This window comes from Lissotriton helveticus, chromosome 7, assembly GCF_964261635.1.
Source record: "Lissotriton helveticus chromosome 7, aLisHel1.1, whole genome shotgun sequence".
Taxonomy (NCBI): Eukaryota; Metazoa; Chordata; class Amphibia; order Caudata; family Salamandridae; genus Lissotriton; species Lissotriton helveticus.
The window spans coordinates 1,296,322,401-1,296,341,562 of NC_136068.1; the positions used below are offsets into that span (position 1 = coordinate 1,296,322,401).

At 40.6% G+C, this 19,162-nt stretch overlaps 1 protein-coding gene across 1 annotated transcript in view; it reads right to left on the reverse strand.

Annotated features, from left to right (window-relative positions):
• Positions 1–16,877, reverse strand: part of MRPL38 (mitochondrial ribosomal protein L38) — a 64,842-nt gene extending 47,965 nt beyond the window's left edge. Inside the window, exons 1-3 of the mRNA XM_078654556.1 lie at positions 16,581–16,877; positions 10,637–10,816; positions 1,680–1,814 (exon numbers count right to left, since the gene is read on the reverse strand). Of these exons, the coding sequence (XP_078510682.1) occupies positions 1,680–1,814; positions 10,637–10,816; positions 16,581–16,668 (403 nt within the window). The 5' untranslated portion in view covers positions 16,669–16,877. The remainder of the gene's footprint in view (positions 1–1,679; positions 1,815–10,636; positions 10,817–16,580) is intronic.
• Positions 16,878–19,162: the final 2,285 nt, after the last annotated feature.

Consider the following 19,162-nt stretch of genomic DNA (forward strand, 5'->3'; position numbering starts at 1 on the left):
TTTCTCCAAGAAGTCTGTAAGACAACCTCTGACATAGGCTTCCAAGATCTCAGCTAGATAAGGAAGAAGGGAGATTGGGCGGTAGTTTGTCAGAATTAGCGGATCAGATCCCACCTTCTTTACAAGAGGAACAACGATTGCCTCTTTAAAAGTTGAAGGGACAGTGGGACTCATTTAAGAGATTAAGAGCAGGACTAGAAAGGTTAGTAAAGATTTCCTTCAAAATGCTGGGAGGGCAACAGTCAGTGGGAGAACCCGATTTGACTTTCGAAAGAAGATTTATGAAAGTGCGCTCACATATTGTGGGGAAATGCATAAAAAAGCTATGGTTTAGAATGGGATGAGAACTAAAGTCCAGATTTTGACAGACCGGGATACTGGACTTGATTTTGTCAATAAAGAAGAGATTCAATGCATTACAAAAGGGGGAGTGCTTACATGATATTCTGTCTGGGTTAGATAACTCATTCACAATATGAAAGATCTCCGAGCGGTTAGTTGCTGACAGAATTTTAGATGAAAAATGCGCCGCTTTAGCCGTTAGAATAGATTTTTTATACGTTTTCAAGGAGTTTAAGTAGGACTGTTTGTAGGTACCTCGCCACTTTTTTTCCAAATGTCTTAAGGCTAATTTTTGGTGTTTCAGCTCAGTGGAAAACCATTTCAGGGGCATCATGGCGGCGGGGGGCATGGATCTTCCTAAGGGGAGCAAACTTGTCGCTGGCGGCCAGTAACCAACTAGTTAGCTGTGCATCAGCCAGGTTAATTGAAGAGTTGCCCGGAGAAGTTGAATTAGCGAGTGAATCAAAAAATAAAGGTTTCTCGATCTTGTTCCAATTTCTGCGAGTGCACCCAGCTAGGCTGGGGTTTTTATTCAGGAAATTATCTTGAACTGTGAATTTGAATTTTGTGATCGGACCATGTATATGGTAAGACTGAGACAGGAGACATAGTGATGTTGACAGTCCAGACCTAATCAAGAACGTGTCCCTTAGTATGTGTGGCCGTGGATACCTGTTGAGTTAGGTTTAATCCTGAATACAGTGGAGTCAGAATCAAAACCTGTCAAGAATCAAAGTAAGTAACTGCTCAGAGACAGAGCGGACTAAGGTTTTCCTACTGTAGAGCAGAATGTCCCATTTTCACCGGATTTGGAGTGGAGCAGAATGGTATTTACTTAGAAGATGCTACTCCGACAGATACTAAATGCCAAAAGCAGGTGTAACTGAAATCCGGCCAATGGGCAAGTAATGAGGAAAAACATGCATAAACAAACATTAAACCCACTTCTGCATGTTACTTCAGATATCAGGTCCACTATCTTGCTTTGACCTAATAATGACAGGAGGTATCTCACTGCAGTAATAATTCCAGGTGTGGATTTATCCTCCTGCAATTACTCTGCCCCTTGGAAGCATGCCAGGCATTCGAGCCACTGCAAAGGCAGAGTTCTGCTCTCTGGTATTGAAACTATTAATCCCAAAATGGCGGCGCCGTTGCTCAAGGCAGAACTATCCCCAGGTAATTCACATAAGCAGAGTTAGGCCACAGCTACATGCACAGTGGCACAATTACGTCCCTCCATTGCTGACGCATTGGCAGAGAAATGATCTCAGGCACTCACATGGAGGCAGAGCAGGCCCTTAGTTCTGTACATGAGGAATCACTGAAGTACTCACATGTCTTTAGACGGGATGCTCTTTCCAGCTCTGCGTTTCTCCGGTTCTGTTTCATCCACTGTATCCTGTCTTTCCGTTCCTTCCCCAGAGGTGGTGAGTTGAAGGGTAGACTAATGTCTATTTTCTCCTCATTGTCTAGGATCAAAGTGACATAAGTGAGAAAGCCATGAAAGGCCAAACCTATAGCACACCTGCATTAGCTACACTTGCTCAACTTAATATATCAGAAGCACTCCACGTTTCAACTCTACTCCCACTCACCTTCTTACACTCATACGGAGATCAACGTTTTCAATTTCAATCTGAATCTGTTAAGTTATGTGGAAAATGACCAAATACCATTTGGTGCAGGTGTGACATAATGACTGTTTAAGACATAAAGAATAATTCTTGGAGTTTCAGAAATGAAGGCTCCAACCTTTGAATGGACATCCACCCTAGAAGCACCTCTGCGCGCAGCACTGAAATTTAAAAAGACCTGGAAACTATTTTTGATGCAGATGTCTAATTTGTCCTCTCCTCCCCTACCACCCAAAGTCATTGCCGGTGGCAGGAAAAACCCATCAGCAACTCTCACTGCTTTATAGAATTTGGTCACTCCTGTGACAGGACCACAGGGTGAAGCTTGAAAGAGCTTTACTGTTAACAGTTTTACATTATTGCAATATTGTGTAGAAAGGTCTATCAAAAATGTTCACTGCCAAAATGAAAAGACCCACAAATCAGTCAACTAGTCATTGGTCGGATCTCAAGTGGTGCAAGCATATAAGCACCCTTGACAGTGTTTTGCTGAATCCCCATAGACCCTTGGATAAAACTTAAAGTTCTCTAAACAATCTATAAGACCTACAGGGGGAAAAGACCCATGATACTGATACTACAAAGATTCAGAAACTCTTCCAAACCTGATTGAGCCTTGCACTTCAAATATACTTAACTAACCACTAAAATAATGTTTTGTTTTTTAATCAAGCAGAGGCAGAACCATGGTAACTCAAAGTCATAGACTGGAACCCAGTAAATATAATCCAGAAGGCACTGCTCTACAACAGGGATTTCAGGAATAGTCTGAAAAGTAAACTCCCCCTCGCCCCACCGGCTTACCTTTAACTGTTTTTTTTTAAATAGAAACATTTTATTGCAAGTTTACAGCATACAAACAAAGAAATTAGCTCCTCATATTATTAATACATTTACAGTCTGATCCACCTCAACAATATATTCCCAGGTCGGAGTTGGTACATTGTCCCCTCAAACTATGCGGGTATCACCTGGAGTGTGGTCTAACCTTATAGTCCGTGTTAGCCCCACCATTTTTTCAAAACTTTATCATATTTGCTTTCTAGATCGTTTTGTAACTGAGTTTTTTAACTCTGGATTGTGATGAAGAATATCAGACTTGTCCTACTGGATTTATCTTTTTTTCCCCCCTTTAGTTATTATAGTGGCCTCAAATAAACGAAAAGAAATATGCAGCACTAAAAAAATAAACTACTAATAAGCAAATACCACATGCATTTTCCTACAGTCTCTTACAACATTCCACCAAAAATTACAAATACACACAATTTCCAAAATCTGTTCTAACACTGTGCACAAAACATATATGTCACCACTTGCAAATAACAAATTCTCTTTCTAAAATGTTTTGTTTCTCTGCCAGGATTTACTAGTTAGCCTTACACTTGGATTACTTGAAACTAAAAAGTATTAAAAGGATGTAAAGGCCTCAATGTGCCGCAGAGGATGGAGTACCTGCTAACACAGGAAATTTGATGATTAGTGTCTTTCCGACAAGGCAGTTTAAAGAGGATGCAACGGACAGTAGCAATACGGAAGCCAGGCTCTCCTCACTATGTCATGGCAATCCTGTAAAGCCAACATCGGCTATCTGGAGTGGAGAGGGGGACCACTGACCCACAACAGCATATGCAAGACATCACTTATACTGGGACACTGGTATGAGACCCACAGACTGCAGTAGGCTGGGACTTGATGGGCGAGGAATTAAAAAGGTCTGTGACACTTTTCATGAGGACACAGTTTGATAATAGCAATTCAATAAGTCTCCAGTGATTTGTCAAAACCTGCACAGCACAAGCTCCTGGTCCCTCCCCAACTGATGAGCGACACTTGGCACCATGTGTGAGAAGATGAATGCCCTGAGAACAGGGTATTTAGAAAGGATACTAGGAGGAATGTAGGCATCGGGCTCTTATTACAAGAAATATACATTAATAGATAACATCTGCTTTCAGCAGCGCACAGAGAACAGCATCTCTATGATGGAATCAAAACTAGAAACCTTCTAGAGAATGCAGGTAGGAGTGTGGATGTGAATGATAAGCATCCTGCCCAAAGCCGCTGAGGGTGAACTTGTGACACTTCTGGAGTGTCTGACGCCCGAATCTGCTGGTAACCCAAGAACCTCCTTCACAATTAGAAAGAACAAAGTGATGAGTGTTTAGCTTTCCCTAGTCCACTCTATTTCATACATATACTCACAAAAAGAAGGGAAAGCATCCATGCGATGCCTATTATAATACATTTATCGGAGTCTGGGTGTGGGAAACCCTAGGAGTTTTTCAATATTGCTCTCGCCCACTTGTTAATAGCATGCGTCACCTTAGGGCCGCTACCTCAACCTGCTGCAGGCCAACATACAGAGTGGAATGTAAAACTATTTTTGAAAAATACCTAATGAAAATGCACTAGGGATCCACTTTGCAGAGGCAGTAATGGGATAAAACTATCTGGGAAGGTACCATCTCTACTCTTTAGTCCTGGGCCCTTCCTGACATCAGCCTTGTGCAGGAACAGTGATATTCCACACTCTTTATAGTTTATAAAGAAATTAGGAATTTCTATTGTGTGTATAGCAAAATCCATAAATAAGAGATCCTACCAGAGTTTCATATGTTCCGCTCAAATCTCGGGGTAAGAGTGGGACATTGTCCTTTAGTCACAGTCTGCATAAGGAGGAACATTTGTTTTAGTTTGTATCCTCCATTGATTTCACGTTTCCATTATGTATATAATCCAGGGATAGAACATAATGCAGCTTTCTCTGTTGATTGCTCGTAACACTCCTATCCAGTGCAGTTTTCCAATACCCAAACTCTTTTAAAGCCTTGTACCTGTATCCCAACGATCGGCAATACTTAGTTTATTATCTAGATTACCAGTGTACATCTCCCTTAATATAATCTCCCCATCGCCCAGTACTCAGTACTTCAAGGTCCGATCTTCATCCATTTGGTCCACTCTACACCCACTGGCGATCCCTTTTCAAGAGAACCGGAGCCTATCTGGTTTCCCGTCATGTGACCTACACATCATTAAGGCAAGGAACCCTAGCGTAATTCAGGTCACATGATCTTTTGAAAGGCGATGCTTTTCATGGAACTGTCTCCGCTATATTGAAAGGTGTTGTATGTAAGTAACCATTCAGTATGTATTGATGCTGTGTGCCTCGTCCATATGCCTTTATCCAAATCCAATAATTTAATATTCCTTTACATCAAAATGGAAATTGGTATGGACCACAAACATGATTATTGTCCCATGGTCATTATGGAGAGGTACTCTCCAGCAGTCGTTTGCTCCACCATATTGGGAGGTATTTAAACAGTTTTTAGGTGTATTTCCTCCCTTTATATCAATGCTGTATGGATCAGCCACATTTACATTCTTTAGCATAGAGCTACCAATCAGGTTAGCTTCTTCATACTTACTTTAGGGAGTGAGATGTTCACACCTAATTCATATTGCCAGTCATGTTGATCACCCACATTCATCAGTCCGTTTCCCTACAGATTTCTCGTGGAGTACATAACATGACTCAGTGTCGGGATCACTATTAGGTGTACAGAGGTAGTAATAGGGTTCATGCGCAGTTTCCTTCTCTGCTCACTTCGTCTATATTTCTCTTGGTCTTAGGTATGGGATATCTTGGTGCTTACTCTCCTTCTGTATATGGTCATACTACTCCAAACTATTCAGGTGATGCCAGGTAATCACATTGTTCAGTCCCTGTTTGTCACTCTTTAGCCCATATACCCATTTTTGTTTGTGTTTAAAAAAAGAATGATTTTTTATCTATTTCGCTTGTTAGTATGAAAGGTTCGTCAATTACCACACAATTTATAACAATTCAATGATCTTTATTTCTATTTGAAAAACCATAAAAGATTACATTTAATTAATACACTTCACAATAAAAAAAACGTCATGTTATAATATTACAAAAGGGGCTACCACCCAATTTATATCCCTTTCTGAGTGCTTTTTCTGAATGAAATGTGTTGTTTGCCTAGTTATGGTCTTTATAAATCTTATATTGCTCATGTGTTCAAGAATCCTAATTTTTAGGCGTCATGTAGTCATAACTACATAAAATTAGTTACAGTGGCATTTGATCAGATATGTCACATTCTCTGAATTATAGGTAGTATGTGTATTTAGATTCCATGGGGACCTTAGTCCTAGATCAACCATTTTCACATGGTTAGTCACTGGGCAAGCTTTGCATGACCCACATGCAAACTGTCACACTACTGGTGGTAAGCCCCACCGGCTTGATTAAATTCTTCTCTTCCTAATGTTGGTCTTGTGTTTACCAAGGAGTCTCTGAGGCTCGCATTCTTCTTAAATGCGAACAGTGGTGTTTGTAGCTTCAGACCCCCTGAATTTAGGATGCGCCAGTTCTTCTTCACAATTTTCTTGACACAATTAGAAGCTGTTTTGAATGTTGTTACACAGATATTTTTATCCTCCTTAGGTTTTTCATGGGTCTCTAAAAGGGATTCCCTATTATTAATATTCTGTGCTCGTTTCCATGCTTTCTTGATAATTTGTCTTGGGTAATTCCGTTCCTGGAGTTTGTTGCTCAGGACTTTTGCTTCCATCTCAAAGTTGTTGATTTCTGAACAATTGTGCCGATAAGAAGAAATTGTCCATACAGCAAATTCTCTGAGGGCTCTGGGTGGAAGCTCTAAAATAGCAACAAGTTGTTCTTGTCTCTGGGTTTATGATACGACCCACTCATGAGTTTGCCAACCTCTGGTTTGATTTCAAGATCCAGGAATGGTAAGGAGGGTCATAATCGTGGATGTAAAGAACAAAAAGCAATTCCTAATATTCATCCACCTCAAGAATTCTTCCACTGAGTCTCTGTCTCCTTTCCAAATTGAGACGATGTCAATGTAACGGTGGCAGATTCTTATTGATTCAGAGTTGGGGTTGGAAGCATAGATGTATTCATCCTCAAATTCTGAAGCATAAAGAGAAGCAAAACTAGGGGCGAATGAACTGCCCATGGACGATCCATGTGACTGTAGATACAGTGTATTCTTAAACTGTAAAAAGTTCTTTGTTAGGGCAATCTCTGCTAAACTCAAAACAAAAGCTCTTGGAGTTTGATTCTCCCATTTACCGGAGTATATGATTTTCTCTATTACCCTCAGTGTTTCTTACTGGGGGATAATAGTGTACAATTCAATATCTAAACCAACCAGAAGTTCACAGTTGGGGTTAAAGGTGATGTCTTTTATTAAGTTCAAAAAATTCCCTTGTATGTTTTAGGTAAGATGGCTTCTTCACTGCTAGTGGTCTAAGGACGAAATTACGAAATTGAGACAGAGGTTCCAACACACAATTGATTCCCAAAACTAGGTCTTCCAGGGGTAGGTCATGTTCGTTTATGGACTTTATGTAATGTATAGAAATAGGGAGTCACCGGTTTTTCTTTACACCGAAACACTGCCTCTTTCTCACCTATCCATCCATTTGCTAGGCCTTCTTCTACCACCCCTCTTATCATTCTCTGACGTTCTGGGGTGGGATCACTTCCCAGAATCTTGTAATTGCGTATATCTGAGAGAAGATAGAGACACTCAATGTCATAGACCTCTACTGACTGAATTACAGTTGCTCCCCCTTTATCTGCCGGTTTGGTAATTATTCTAGAGTCATCTCAACTCCTGAATCGCTTTGTTAAAGATTTTTTTTAGGTTTTTCATTCATTAATTCAATTTCTCATATGACTGCTTGCTCAAATGTACCAATTTACGGTGGTAATTGTGTTAGTGCAATTAAACCTGTAGGGAAACTGACTGATGAATATGGGTGATCAACATGAATGGCAATATCAAACAAGTGCGAACATTTCACCCCCTAAAAAGAGTATGAGGAAGATAACCTAATTGGTAGCTCTATGCTAAAAGAAGGGAGGAACACCATAAAAAAAACTGTTTATACCTCCCAAAAAGGTGGGATAGACGACTGCTGCAGAGTACCCCTCTATAATGACCACGGGACAATAATTACGTTTGTGGTCCCTACCGATTTCCCTTTTGATGTAAAAGAATATTAAAATATTCGATTTGGATAAAGGAATGTGGATGAGGCACACAGCATCAGTACATACTGAAGGGTTAACTACAACACCGTTCAATATAGCAGGGACAGAGTTCCATGAAAAGCATCGCCTTCGAAAAGACAGGTGACCTGAACTACGCTAGGGTTCCTTGCCGAAATGACGTGTAGGTCACATGATGGGAAACGAGACGGGCTCTGGTTCACTTGAAAATGGATCACCAGAAGCCAGAGATCCACCGTCAGAGGGTGTAGAGTGGACTGAATGGGCACCGATCGGACCTTGAAGTAGTGAGTACTGGGCGATGGGGAGATTATTTTAAGGGAGATGTACACCGGTAACCTAGATAATAAAGTAAGTATTGCTGATAGCTGGGATACAGGTACAAGGCTTTAAAAGAGGTTGGGTATTGGAAAACTACACTGGATAGAAGTGTTATGAGCAATCAACAGAGAAAGCGACATTATGTTCTATCCCTGAAATTAATGTACATAATGGAGACTTGAAATCAATGGAGGATACAAACTAAAAAATATGTTCCTCCTTATGCAGACTGTGACTAAAGGACAATGTCCCACTCTTACCCCGAGATTAGAGCGGAATATATGAAACTAAGGTAAGCGCTCTTATTTATGGTTTTTGCTATACACACAATAGAAATACTTTTTAATTTCTTTACAATCTATAAAGAGTGAGGTATATCACTGTTCCTGAATGGGGCTTGTGGCATGCGAATGATGAGTGAGCACACACACACATAGATACTGGAGTGAGGCAGTGTGCATAGAGTGATTTTTTTTAGAAGTTTGGGAATGGAGTAATTCCCTAGGGTTGCGCATGAAATAAAATTTAAAAAAAAGATATATATGGCTTAGAAGAATGGTTCCTAATCATGTTGATTAAACAAGGTGATCAAAGCAGAATATTTTTGCACTCCACCCTGCATGGATGTAGTAGCGGCCCTATGATGAAGCATGCCACTAACTAGTGGGTAAGGTCAATATTAACAAACCCCTAGGGCTTCCCACCCCCCAGACTCCGATAAATATAATATAATATAATAGGCATACATGTGTGCTTTCCCTTCTATTTGTGAATATAGGTAGCCCAATAACGCCTGATGGTTCAGAGACGTTTTTCACACTCCCAACTAAGTGGACACAAACAAACACCATGTATCGACAGATTTTTTTCAAATGATGTAGCAAGTTTCCCTGAACAGAAAGATCTTATCATGTGAACTGGTATGAAAAGAAAGAAGGTTTTGCGGGGGGAGCGAGCATGTCCTCTTGCTCTGAGCCAGCCTCTTATGACAGGAGAGAGGGAATTACAGAGGCTAAAGATACCAACAACTTGGTCATACCTGGAAAAATCCAAGGTCACCCATCATGGGAACGCATTTTTCAAGAAACCGTCAAAATGGCAAAGATTTGATTTGTACAGTGTTATCTCAAATGGCAGCACTGCTCAGTGTTCAAGTTAGCCGACTACTGGGAAGCACCTTCTACTGTTATTTTGGTTAAGGGTGTTAGAAGAGAGTTCCTTGTGAACCCTATTTGGTTTGGTCGAGTCGGCTCAATTCCTCCCTCTCGCCTGACGGTCTCTTCCTGCCATCTGCTCTGGGCAGTGAGACTAAAGTTTGGAAATGGCAATAATTGGATAGCAGTTTCTTCCCCCCAAAAAGTATTTCCTATCCATTCCGTTGTTCTTTTAGTTGTGCAGATGTTGAACTTCATTTTGGTACGAGCCCTTCCATTGGGCCCAGGCGAGGAACTGTGTTAACTTTATACACTTTGCTCTCTTCAAAGATACATGAAAACTCAAATGAAATTTATCCTCAACACAGTTATTCTAGACGTGGTTCTTTTCCTTGTTCCAGTGCATCAATGGTTTTCAAGTGGCAGCGCTTCTGTTCACAAGTCACCGGAAATTGCACACTGATGGTTTCCAGCGCACCTTCCTTCACCAGATATTTAATACACCTCTCTGCACTGTCTTCTGCAGAGCTATCCATCAGTACTCATGCTTCATGACTCTTCGATGCCATTCATGCTGACAGGCTCTTTCATCATTGCACACAATAACAATGCACGGCTCTCATCCATTACACATGGTGGTTCTTCACTATCTATTCAACTTGGTTCTCAGTCACATTCCATCACAATTCGAGCAGTATGGCTCTTTGCCACGTTTTACAATTTATGTTCCATAATTTTCTGTCATTATTTATGCTTTACGGTTCTGTCCTTTTTTTTAATAATTCAATATAGCGCAAACTCGACTTCAAGGTATCGGAACACTTTACATGAGCACCGGGTACAATACAGATGGACACGTTCATTTTGGTAGGTACGGGGAGATTAAGTGATTTGCCCAAAATCACAGGATGTTGAGCGCCCTTGCCGAGACTCGAACCTGGTTCCCCAGCTGCGAGGTCGACCGTTCTAGCCATTGGGTACAAGATTATCTATAAGTATTTGTTATTATCTGTTACAATTCAGACAACTCAGCCATGCCAATACCCTTTTCATGAGAACAGAAGACTGATAACAGGACACACGCTGCACTCCTTCAAACCCACCCTGGTCCTGCTCCTTGTACTTTCTGTAGGTTTTCCACCACTGGGGCTTCTTGCCCTCCTCTTCGGCCAGCTTGTAGTACCGTGTGAAGCTGCGGTACTTCTCTAGCGCCTCCAGGTTACTGACATCTATATCTTCATTGGGCATCGGCCCCAGTGGAGGTGTTCGTTTGCAAAGAACAGCTGGAATAGAAAAACAAAGAACACAGTTTTAGCAGCTGCTAGAACGCTACATACTCCACCCTGTCATGCCAACATATGGGAAATATTCAATGTTTTATTTAAGGCCAAATGCTTTTCCGTTGATGAGAAATATGAAAGACTACATCTCTTATGTCACATAGGTCAAAGGAATCCATATAGTCAAAACCTTAAAATATCTCAGAGGGATCAAGAATGTCCATTCTTCAGAAAAACTTGCTCAAGTATCCAGCACATTCCTTTAGACAGTTTGTTATACAGAATGCACTGCAAATTGAATCACCTTCAAGCACATGTAAATAGAGTGAAACATGGCAGATTATTTAACACTGCTCAACTGTTACTTTGGCTGTTAGAGGCAGATTTAAAGGGATACTGCTTTTAGATTAGGATATTACTCTGAAATTCTCATTGGAAGTGTCAAAAGCTAAAACGTGGGTGTTACTCTGTGAAAAGAATGTATGTCCATAACGTCTGCTTGTCTCATAACTTTGGGGTTGAAATCCAAGGAAAGTAATTCAGGCGTAATGTTAATTATCTGGGACCACGAGGAACATTTGTCTTCTGAATGCCTATTAGATGGTTAACCATTTGCACGCTGATCACAACTACAAAACAAGCTACATAACAAAGATATTCTCATGCTCCTTTTTAAAACTTACATCCGAAAGTTTGGAAAAGAGAGTTTTGGGGGAAAAGGATAGCATTCCTTAACAAATGTAACTTTCTCTCTGTATATACTGCTCTTGAGGAAGAATGTTTCCTAGTTAAAACCTAATCATAGGTGCCTATGCTCTTGGAGTGGGGTAACTGCTCTCTGGATGTGGAGGGATCTTCCGGTTAAGGGGGTGTATGAAGTAAGGATAAGCATGCTGACCTGGGGTATAGGCCATGTGAATATAAAGCTAATAGTGCAGCCTACAGCTGGAGCCTGAATTGAATGAAGGATCCTTTGAAGAACAGTGACACAAACTGACTGAAAAGTTGCTAGATCAAAGAAAAGTCATGAAACATGGAAGAAGCTGGGAACCGCTAGACAAAAGTACAGCTTTGAACTTTGAGATGAACGAATTTCTGCAGGTGTTGGTCAACATTTGAGTTATGAAAAGAAAATTAATAGGATTGTGGGCAAACACTGCTACACACATACAATGTAGGCTAATACGGTCAGTCATCAAGGTGCTATTATGGAAGTGATAGAGAGTCCTGTGCACGCTGAATAAGCGTGGTGATGTAAGATTTTTTTAACATGTATCCCAATCAAAAGTGTGAAATTTTTAGGAATGAAATGTTTTACTACAAAAGGGAGGATATGTCCTAGTGGACATATTGGTGAATTAGGACTTTCCTTCGCGTTGGCGATCAGCAGGGTACTGCGAATCAGTCTGTTCTGAAGGACGAGGCTCTTCTATAAAAGAAGACCATGTCCATCCTTAACCGCTAGTCAATGCGGTCGGCAGTGGATGCAGCAGGAGTTCTGGAGATGGTGCAAAGACTCTTTTCTGCATTGGGTCAAGAGTGGGAGTTGAGCTGTGAGCGGTTTAAGGTACAGCTCGGGTTCTCAGCCTGAGAGCCAGATTGCAGCTAATCCTTTCATGGGCCTGTGCAAGGTGAGCTCAGGTGGACAATCTTTATAGGTGATAGCATATTTTTGAAGATTCAGAACTTCAAAGCTTGTTTAAACTCTAGTTGGCGGATTGAGGCCAGGAACAGTTTTTGTTTAATTGTTTACCTGGAACGAATTTGGACTTTCTGCAGAAAAAGCCATAGTGTTCATGCAATGTTTTCCTAGAGAAATCTGGGTACTCTGTGAAGACACTGTAGGAAAAATCAAATAAGTAAACTGAACCTCTTGGACAATTTGGGAACTACTATCTCTGGGCAGTTTTTGGATATTTTTTCTACTGAATATTGCAAACTGGGACCAGAACTTTCCCATGGAGCATTATATATACACATATATATATATATATATATATATATATATATATATATATACACACATACACACATATTCTAGTGACTTGTAAGTTCTTGTTGCTATTGGATATGTATGTTAACATTAAAAAGTTATTTTAAAACAGATCGTAGAAGCTAATCCTTTCTCCTCATTCATAAAAGGCTTTGAAGCCGAGATCCTACCCCTTTAGCAACAGATAAATGCAGACTGTAGCTCAGGTAGGATCTACTTTATTATTAGCTAAAATACTTAGATAATATTTCAAGGCACAAAAAACCTGGACTGATGGAAGATGTGCCTCTTCAATTCTACTTCTAGGCGTTCCATTCCCTAACCCCGTGCCCCCAAGTCCAGCTTCAGTTTGCCATAGAAATATCATGTGGCTGCTGCGCCTGAGTGCATGTGGCATGTGATGCCATTCTGCTGTGGTGCAAATATCTTAGCCAGGGCCCTCACAAATTTTGAATTAAATGCAGAATCTTTTTCTTAATAGCAGCCTTGTGACACTGTAACAACTTATATGTCATCTTGTCAGGTGCCCTGGTATTATCTCTTTTGGACCTCACTCGTATATTCAGGTGAAAAACAAATTAGTTTAGAATCTATAGATTACTTTTCGGTATCCTCAGCATTTATTTATTTTTTCTGTTGATTTTTTACACCCATAAAGCTTCAAACGCAACTGGGTCCAGTTCTATTTCTGACAAACAAGTAGGTCACAATCACTTCTAAATCCCAGTAGCCATTAACTCGTTATCTTAATTTGGATAATCTTCTACCTCTCTATCTGCTATTTGCTGAAAAGTCTCTTGAAGGCCATTCTAAGTCTGCTTAGGTTGGAAAAAGACATGTATGCAAACCCATATGTCTGTTACTTATTTTTTGACATACAGACTGGCCACTTTAAGCAGTCGGCGAAAGCTACTGCTGATGCAGTTCTTCAGGCTTGTGCACAGAAGAAAAAGAAATGTGACATCAATAGTAACTCACTTGACCCTGAGGCAGATGTGCAAGAGGTTCTTCATCTTATTATGTCGTACAAACTTGGTCTTACTTAAAGTTAAAGGAACTTAATCTAATACCTCATTTGGTCACTTCAGGCATTTGATCCTTGTCTCCTCTGTTTAACCTGTTTTTGTGCATTTGGAGGCAACCCTGATTGGGTAACCATTTTTGACTTGAAGTGCACCAGCTCTCCCACTGGGAACACTACCGGGCAGTTGTGACGGATGTATGACGGTACAACGCGTACCGTTACAACGCGTCCCTTTTTGACGCAGTTTTAACAACGCGGGGGCGCTGATAGTGAATAGTTTAATTTACTATTCCAACACCAGTCCCCGTGGATAGTAGGGAAGGTGTTGGATAGTAAATTAAACTATCCCTATCCTAGAGCGCACTCCAGTGAAAGTCGCGTTGTTAAGACTGCGTTGTAGCGGTACCGCGTTGTAAAGGATGTTTCCCGTTGTGACACTGCTAGAAATGGCACTGTACTGACCACTCATTTTAGGCATGCTAGTCTGTTATCTACTCAGTGCATGGAATTCCATGAAAATGCCCCTGTTGTGTCAGTAAAAAACTTGCCTTTGGGAGAGTCTAATCTTTGTAGCCACTGCTCTCAGGGAGGGGGGCTGTTCTCTAGATGGGGGGGGGGCTCCTAGTTAAAGAAGCAAGCAGAGTATGAAAAAAAGTGATTTGAGAGAACAGACTCTTCTGTTGTGGGTGCTAAAATGTACTTTATGCCTCCAGTACCCAGATTTGTGACCACAATTCCACGATACCAGAAGAGTATCCAGGAATAGCCATCAGAGTTCCTTCCTTCCTCTTTTCCCTTCTCCCCGTCCTCAGGAAAGTTTGTGTCACAATGGCAGTGCAGCAAAGTTTAAATGCAGAACTTCATTAACTCATTTGCTGGATAAGTTTCCTGTGCCTCACTAGTGGCTTTGCAGTCAAACTACCAAACTATAAACCAGGCCATAAATCTGTATTTCTGCTGAACAATACATTGGTGACTATGGGATATATGTATCAAGGAAGTGTTTTGCGAGTCCTTAACAGCAAATTTTAACGATTCTCTATTAAGGAATTGCAAAAGGCAATGTATGTAGGGTTCGCAATATTGATTGTGATTCCTACGTATTCCTTAATTACAAATCACAAAGTGCAATTCGCAATTAAGGAATACCTTCCTATTCATTCCTATGGGCCTCGAGGCCCATAGGAATGAATAGGAAGACATTCGCAATTTGCAAGTACCCATTAGGTACTCGCACATTGCAAATGCAATTTCAAGAGGGCAAGGGTGTCAAAAGGACACCCTGTAGCACCCCTGAAATATGCATGTGTGCACATGTATGTGTGCCACATGGCACTTTGAAAAATGCTAAAAAGTGCATGTTTCTAGGCAATCGCAAATTACCACCAACTTGAAGCTGATGGTAATTTGCGATTTCTTAAGGCAAATTCGCACAACTTGGGTACTTCCAGAATTGCATTTAAGGAATCGCAATTTACGATTCCTTAAATGCATGCGCAAAATAGGGAATCGCAATTTTTGCCATTCCTTATTTTGCGATGGCCTTTTGGGATGTCCCAAAAGGTTTTTTCCCCCTTTCGGAAACGGGCCGAAACGGGAAAAGGGCTTGATACATATGCTCCTAAGCGTCCTATGCCCTGAAGCAGCCTTTGGAATGCCTTGTAGCACAACGTCTAAAAAGATTGCAAATAAAATAACATCCCATCAAATGAAAATTAACATTATTATGGTAGTCTTTTACTGTTCTTCAATTACAGCACTAGCCATTCCTTCAGAGGATATGCTGAACTTCACCCATATATCATAAACCATGACAGGAATTGAATAGAAACTTACTAGGACCTAGCAAACAAAAAATATGCACACATGATCAACCGAAAGTTCTTAGTGAAAATATTCTTTCCCAAAAAATTTCTGGCCCTCCCTTCAGATGCATTATTAACCAGCTGTCTCTCGGGTTTGCTCTACGGTTAATACTTTTTTTAATGAAAAAACGCCAGCCATTTGTCATGCGCAGAAAATCTAAAAAGAGCCTGACACTTTTATCCGTCTAGTACATATACCTCTGTATTAGTTTAGAATAGAAATTCGTGCTCTTTTTGCCTTTGTGTGAATTTAGCAGTAGCCTGTGACTCTTTATAGTGCTCTTAGACTTACAATCGTGGTGCAGGCAATAATAAAGGCAGTTTTAGAACACTGTATTCCAGAAAAACATAATTCCTATACATTTTTTATTTTGCTGAAAGAAACGTTATGTTTTAGCGATCGTACGTCATTCACTGTGCCACATAGCTACCCTCACACATGAGCAAAGTAAAAACTTGGCAAGTAGAGGTTGTTCAATTGGACAAATCTTTTGGTAGGGGAGGTCACTCTAATAAGGTGTTCTTTGCCGAAGTCTCTCACGAGGGTGAGATTCCCTGCACCCACTTTTTGACCGCTATACTATAAACGTTCTGTCCTTCTAAGGATGCTCTGATTTATTTGGAATTGCTCAGAGGAAGAGGCTGATCTTTTGTGGGTGGGCGACTCTTTTGGATGAGCTGCTCTTCAGTGTGCCTGCTGACAGGATGGGTTGGGTATGTTGTAATGGGGCGGGCTCCTCGTAGAAACTGTATCTGGGGTTGCCATCCAGAGGGATTGAAGTGGGGAAAGTGTTTTTCCATTAAGCGGGCTCTGAGGAGGAATAAGAGTGGCCGTGGCTCCCCGAGAAAAGAGTATATACTTTGTATGCAGCCCACCACTCTTACCAGAAATACTCATCAGGCGACGGCAATGAAGGGGCCCCTTTGACGCCCGTGCTGCCCGCAGCACTCCGCTAACCAAGGGCGCAGCCATCTTTCTCAAGGCCCGCCTCCTGCACGTCACGTGCTCCGGGCCTGTTCACGGGCTGCAGAGGTGGTGCCTGATAGTGTCCAGTGAAAACAGATGGGTTCTGATTTTGAAAACGACCCGTTTCTTGACCGGCTGGCTGTCGCGGAATCATTTCTGGGTCGGCTGACTGGAAATCGGGGAGAGGTGGTTCCAGTAGCACCACCCAGTTGCACATGCGCGGCCATCTTGTAGCAGGAACGTGTGCTTTAGTGTTACAGTTTCCACCTGCTAAGCTCTTATTTGGATTTTAAGGATACTCATTGTTTAAATCTTCATAACTTTTTCCCCACAAAAGGTATGCATGCCAAATTTGTGTTCTTTTTCTCCAACATCATGCTGATTCTAAAGGTACCCATGGTTTGTAGCAGGACACAAGTCCTAAACAAGCATTTGTAATGCAATAGGTCTCACATTAGGAAAGTTTGAGCTATTGGTCTTGTAAATGACACATTTTTTATTTATGTGTTGGTTTTGAAAATAGCTAAATTAATAGCTTTGTCATTTACAATGCCAATATTTTTAACTTTTGCAAATGCGACACCTATAGCATTTGTAATGCAGCATGTTTTGTATTTACGTGACTTAGATGTATTGATATTACAAATAACAATGGCTTGTATTTTTTATAAATAATTAATACTTAAATAAAAGTTATTGTAATTTATAATGGCAATAGCTTAAACTTTTGTAAATAACTTTTGTGAAGATTATGTTCAGTGTATTTTATTGTGACGAAAATCCAAGAACAGAAGTGAAATATTAACATCTTTTTGTGACATTTGTAATAAAGATTGAAACATTGAGAGAACATATTTGAACCAGTTGATGTTGAATGGTTGCGCAGATTGATGCTGTGGTGGCGACGATTGATGCTGTAGCGTTCAGTGATGCTGTGGTAGCGCATAGTCATGTTGTGGTGCCCCTGAGTGATGCTGTGGTGGTGCTTGTTTTGCTATCCTATGTTTTGTTTTGTTATGCTATGCTATGCTGTGTTATGCTATGTTTTGCTATGCTATGCTTGTTATGCTATGCTATGTTTTGTTATGATTGGCTATGTTTTGCTATCGTATGCTTTGATTTGTTATGGTATGCTATGCTGTGTTATGCTATGCTATGTTTTGCTTTGGTATGCTGTGCTATGTTTTGTTATGCTATGCTATGTTTTGTTGTGTTTTATTATGCTTTGTTTTGCTATGCTATGCTATGTTTTGTTATGTTATGCTTTGCTTTGTTATGCTATGCTAAGCTTTGTTTTGTTATGCTATGTTTTGTTATGCTATGTTATTTTGTGTTCTGTTATGCTATGTTTTGCTATGCTTTGCTATGCTATGTTTTGTTATGTATGCTATGTTTTGTTATGCTATGCTTTGTTTTCTTATGTTATGCTATGTTTTGTTTTCTTATGTTATGCTATGTTTTGTTGTGTTTTGTTATGCTGTGTTTTGTTATGCTGTGTTTTGTTATGCTATGTTTTGTTTTGCTATGCTTTGTTTTATGCAATGATTTGTTGTGTTTTGTTATGCTATGCTATGCTTTGTTGTGTTTTGCTATGCTATGTTTTGTTAGGCCATATTTTGTTTTGCTATCCTATGCTTTGTTTTGGTATGCTATGCTGTCCTATGTTTTTTTTGTTATGCTATGCTATGTTATGCTATTCTATGTTATGCTGGTGAGGGTGAGGGTGGGGGTGTGTGAGGGTGAGGGTGTGTGAGGGTGAGAGGGTGTGTGAGGGTGAGCAACGATGTATGCTCTGAAAGGTGCTTGTGAATTTCTGAAAGGTAAACACAAGGAAACAGAAACCTTGCACAAATACATATACCTTGCACCTATCACTTTACTCTAACTATACACTCGTTTGTGGAGGACGAGAATGGTTTATACTTGACCTTTGTAGAACTGAAAATTAAGGAGCACTGTAAACATCCTACTGATCCATGCTCTTAGCAGTATACATACAAGCTGGAAACCAAATACCTTGTACACAGAATTCATTAAACAGGCCTCAAAAACTGATAACGGATATTTTAGAAACAGAAACAGGTCTCCATGAATGTGGGGAAACAAAAGGGGCGAAAATATTTGCCTGCAATTGAGACACTGTAATTTAAAATAAGTAGGGTGTATGAATATTGAGGTGGAGCAGTGTAAAAAAAGGGTACAGAGTGCAGCGAAACAATGGGTGAAGCGGCTGCGGGCAAATGGAATCAAAGCGGCCGCGGTCGATTTGATGTTCTTGTCTTGCTTTGTGGAAGGGGTAGGGGGAGCGAATTCCTGTGCACGCGCCTGGCTCACATGAACTGTATGCGATCCGCAGTGGGTAGACTTTTGAAAGCAGCTTACTATAATTCGCCGAAAACAATGCTTACGCATTGCTTCAGCGAGACCTAAAAAAGAAGTGGAGGGACTCTCCAAATTAGGTGGCGTCACAGGAAGTGACATCACATGTGCAGCAGATCTA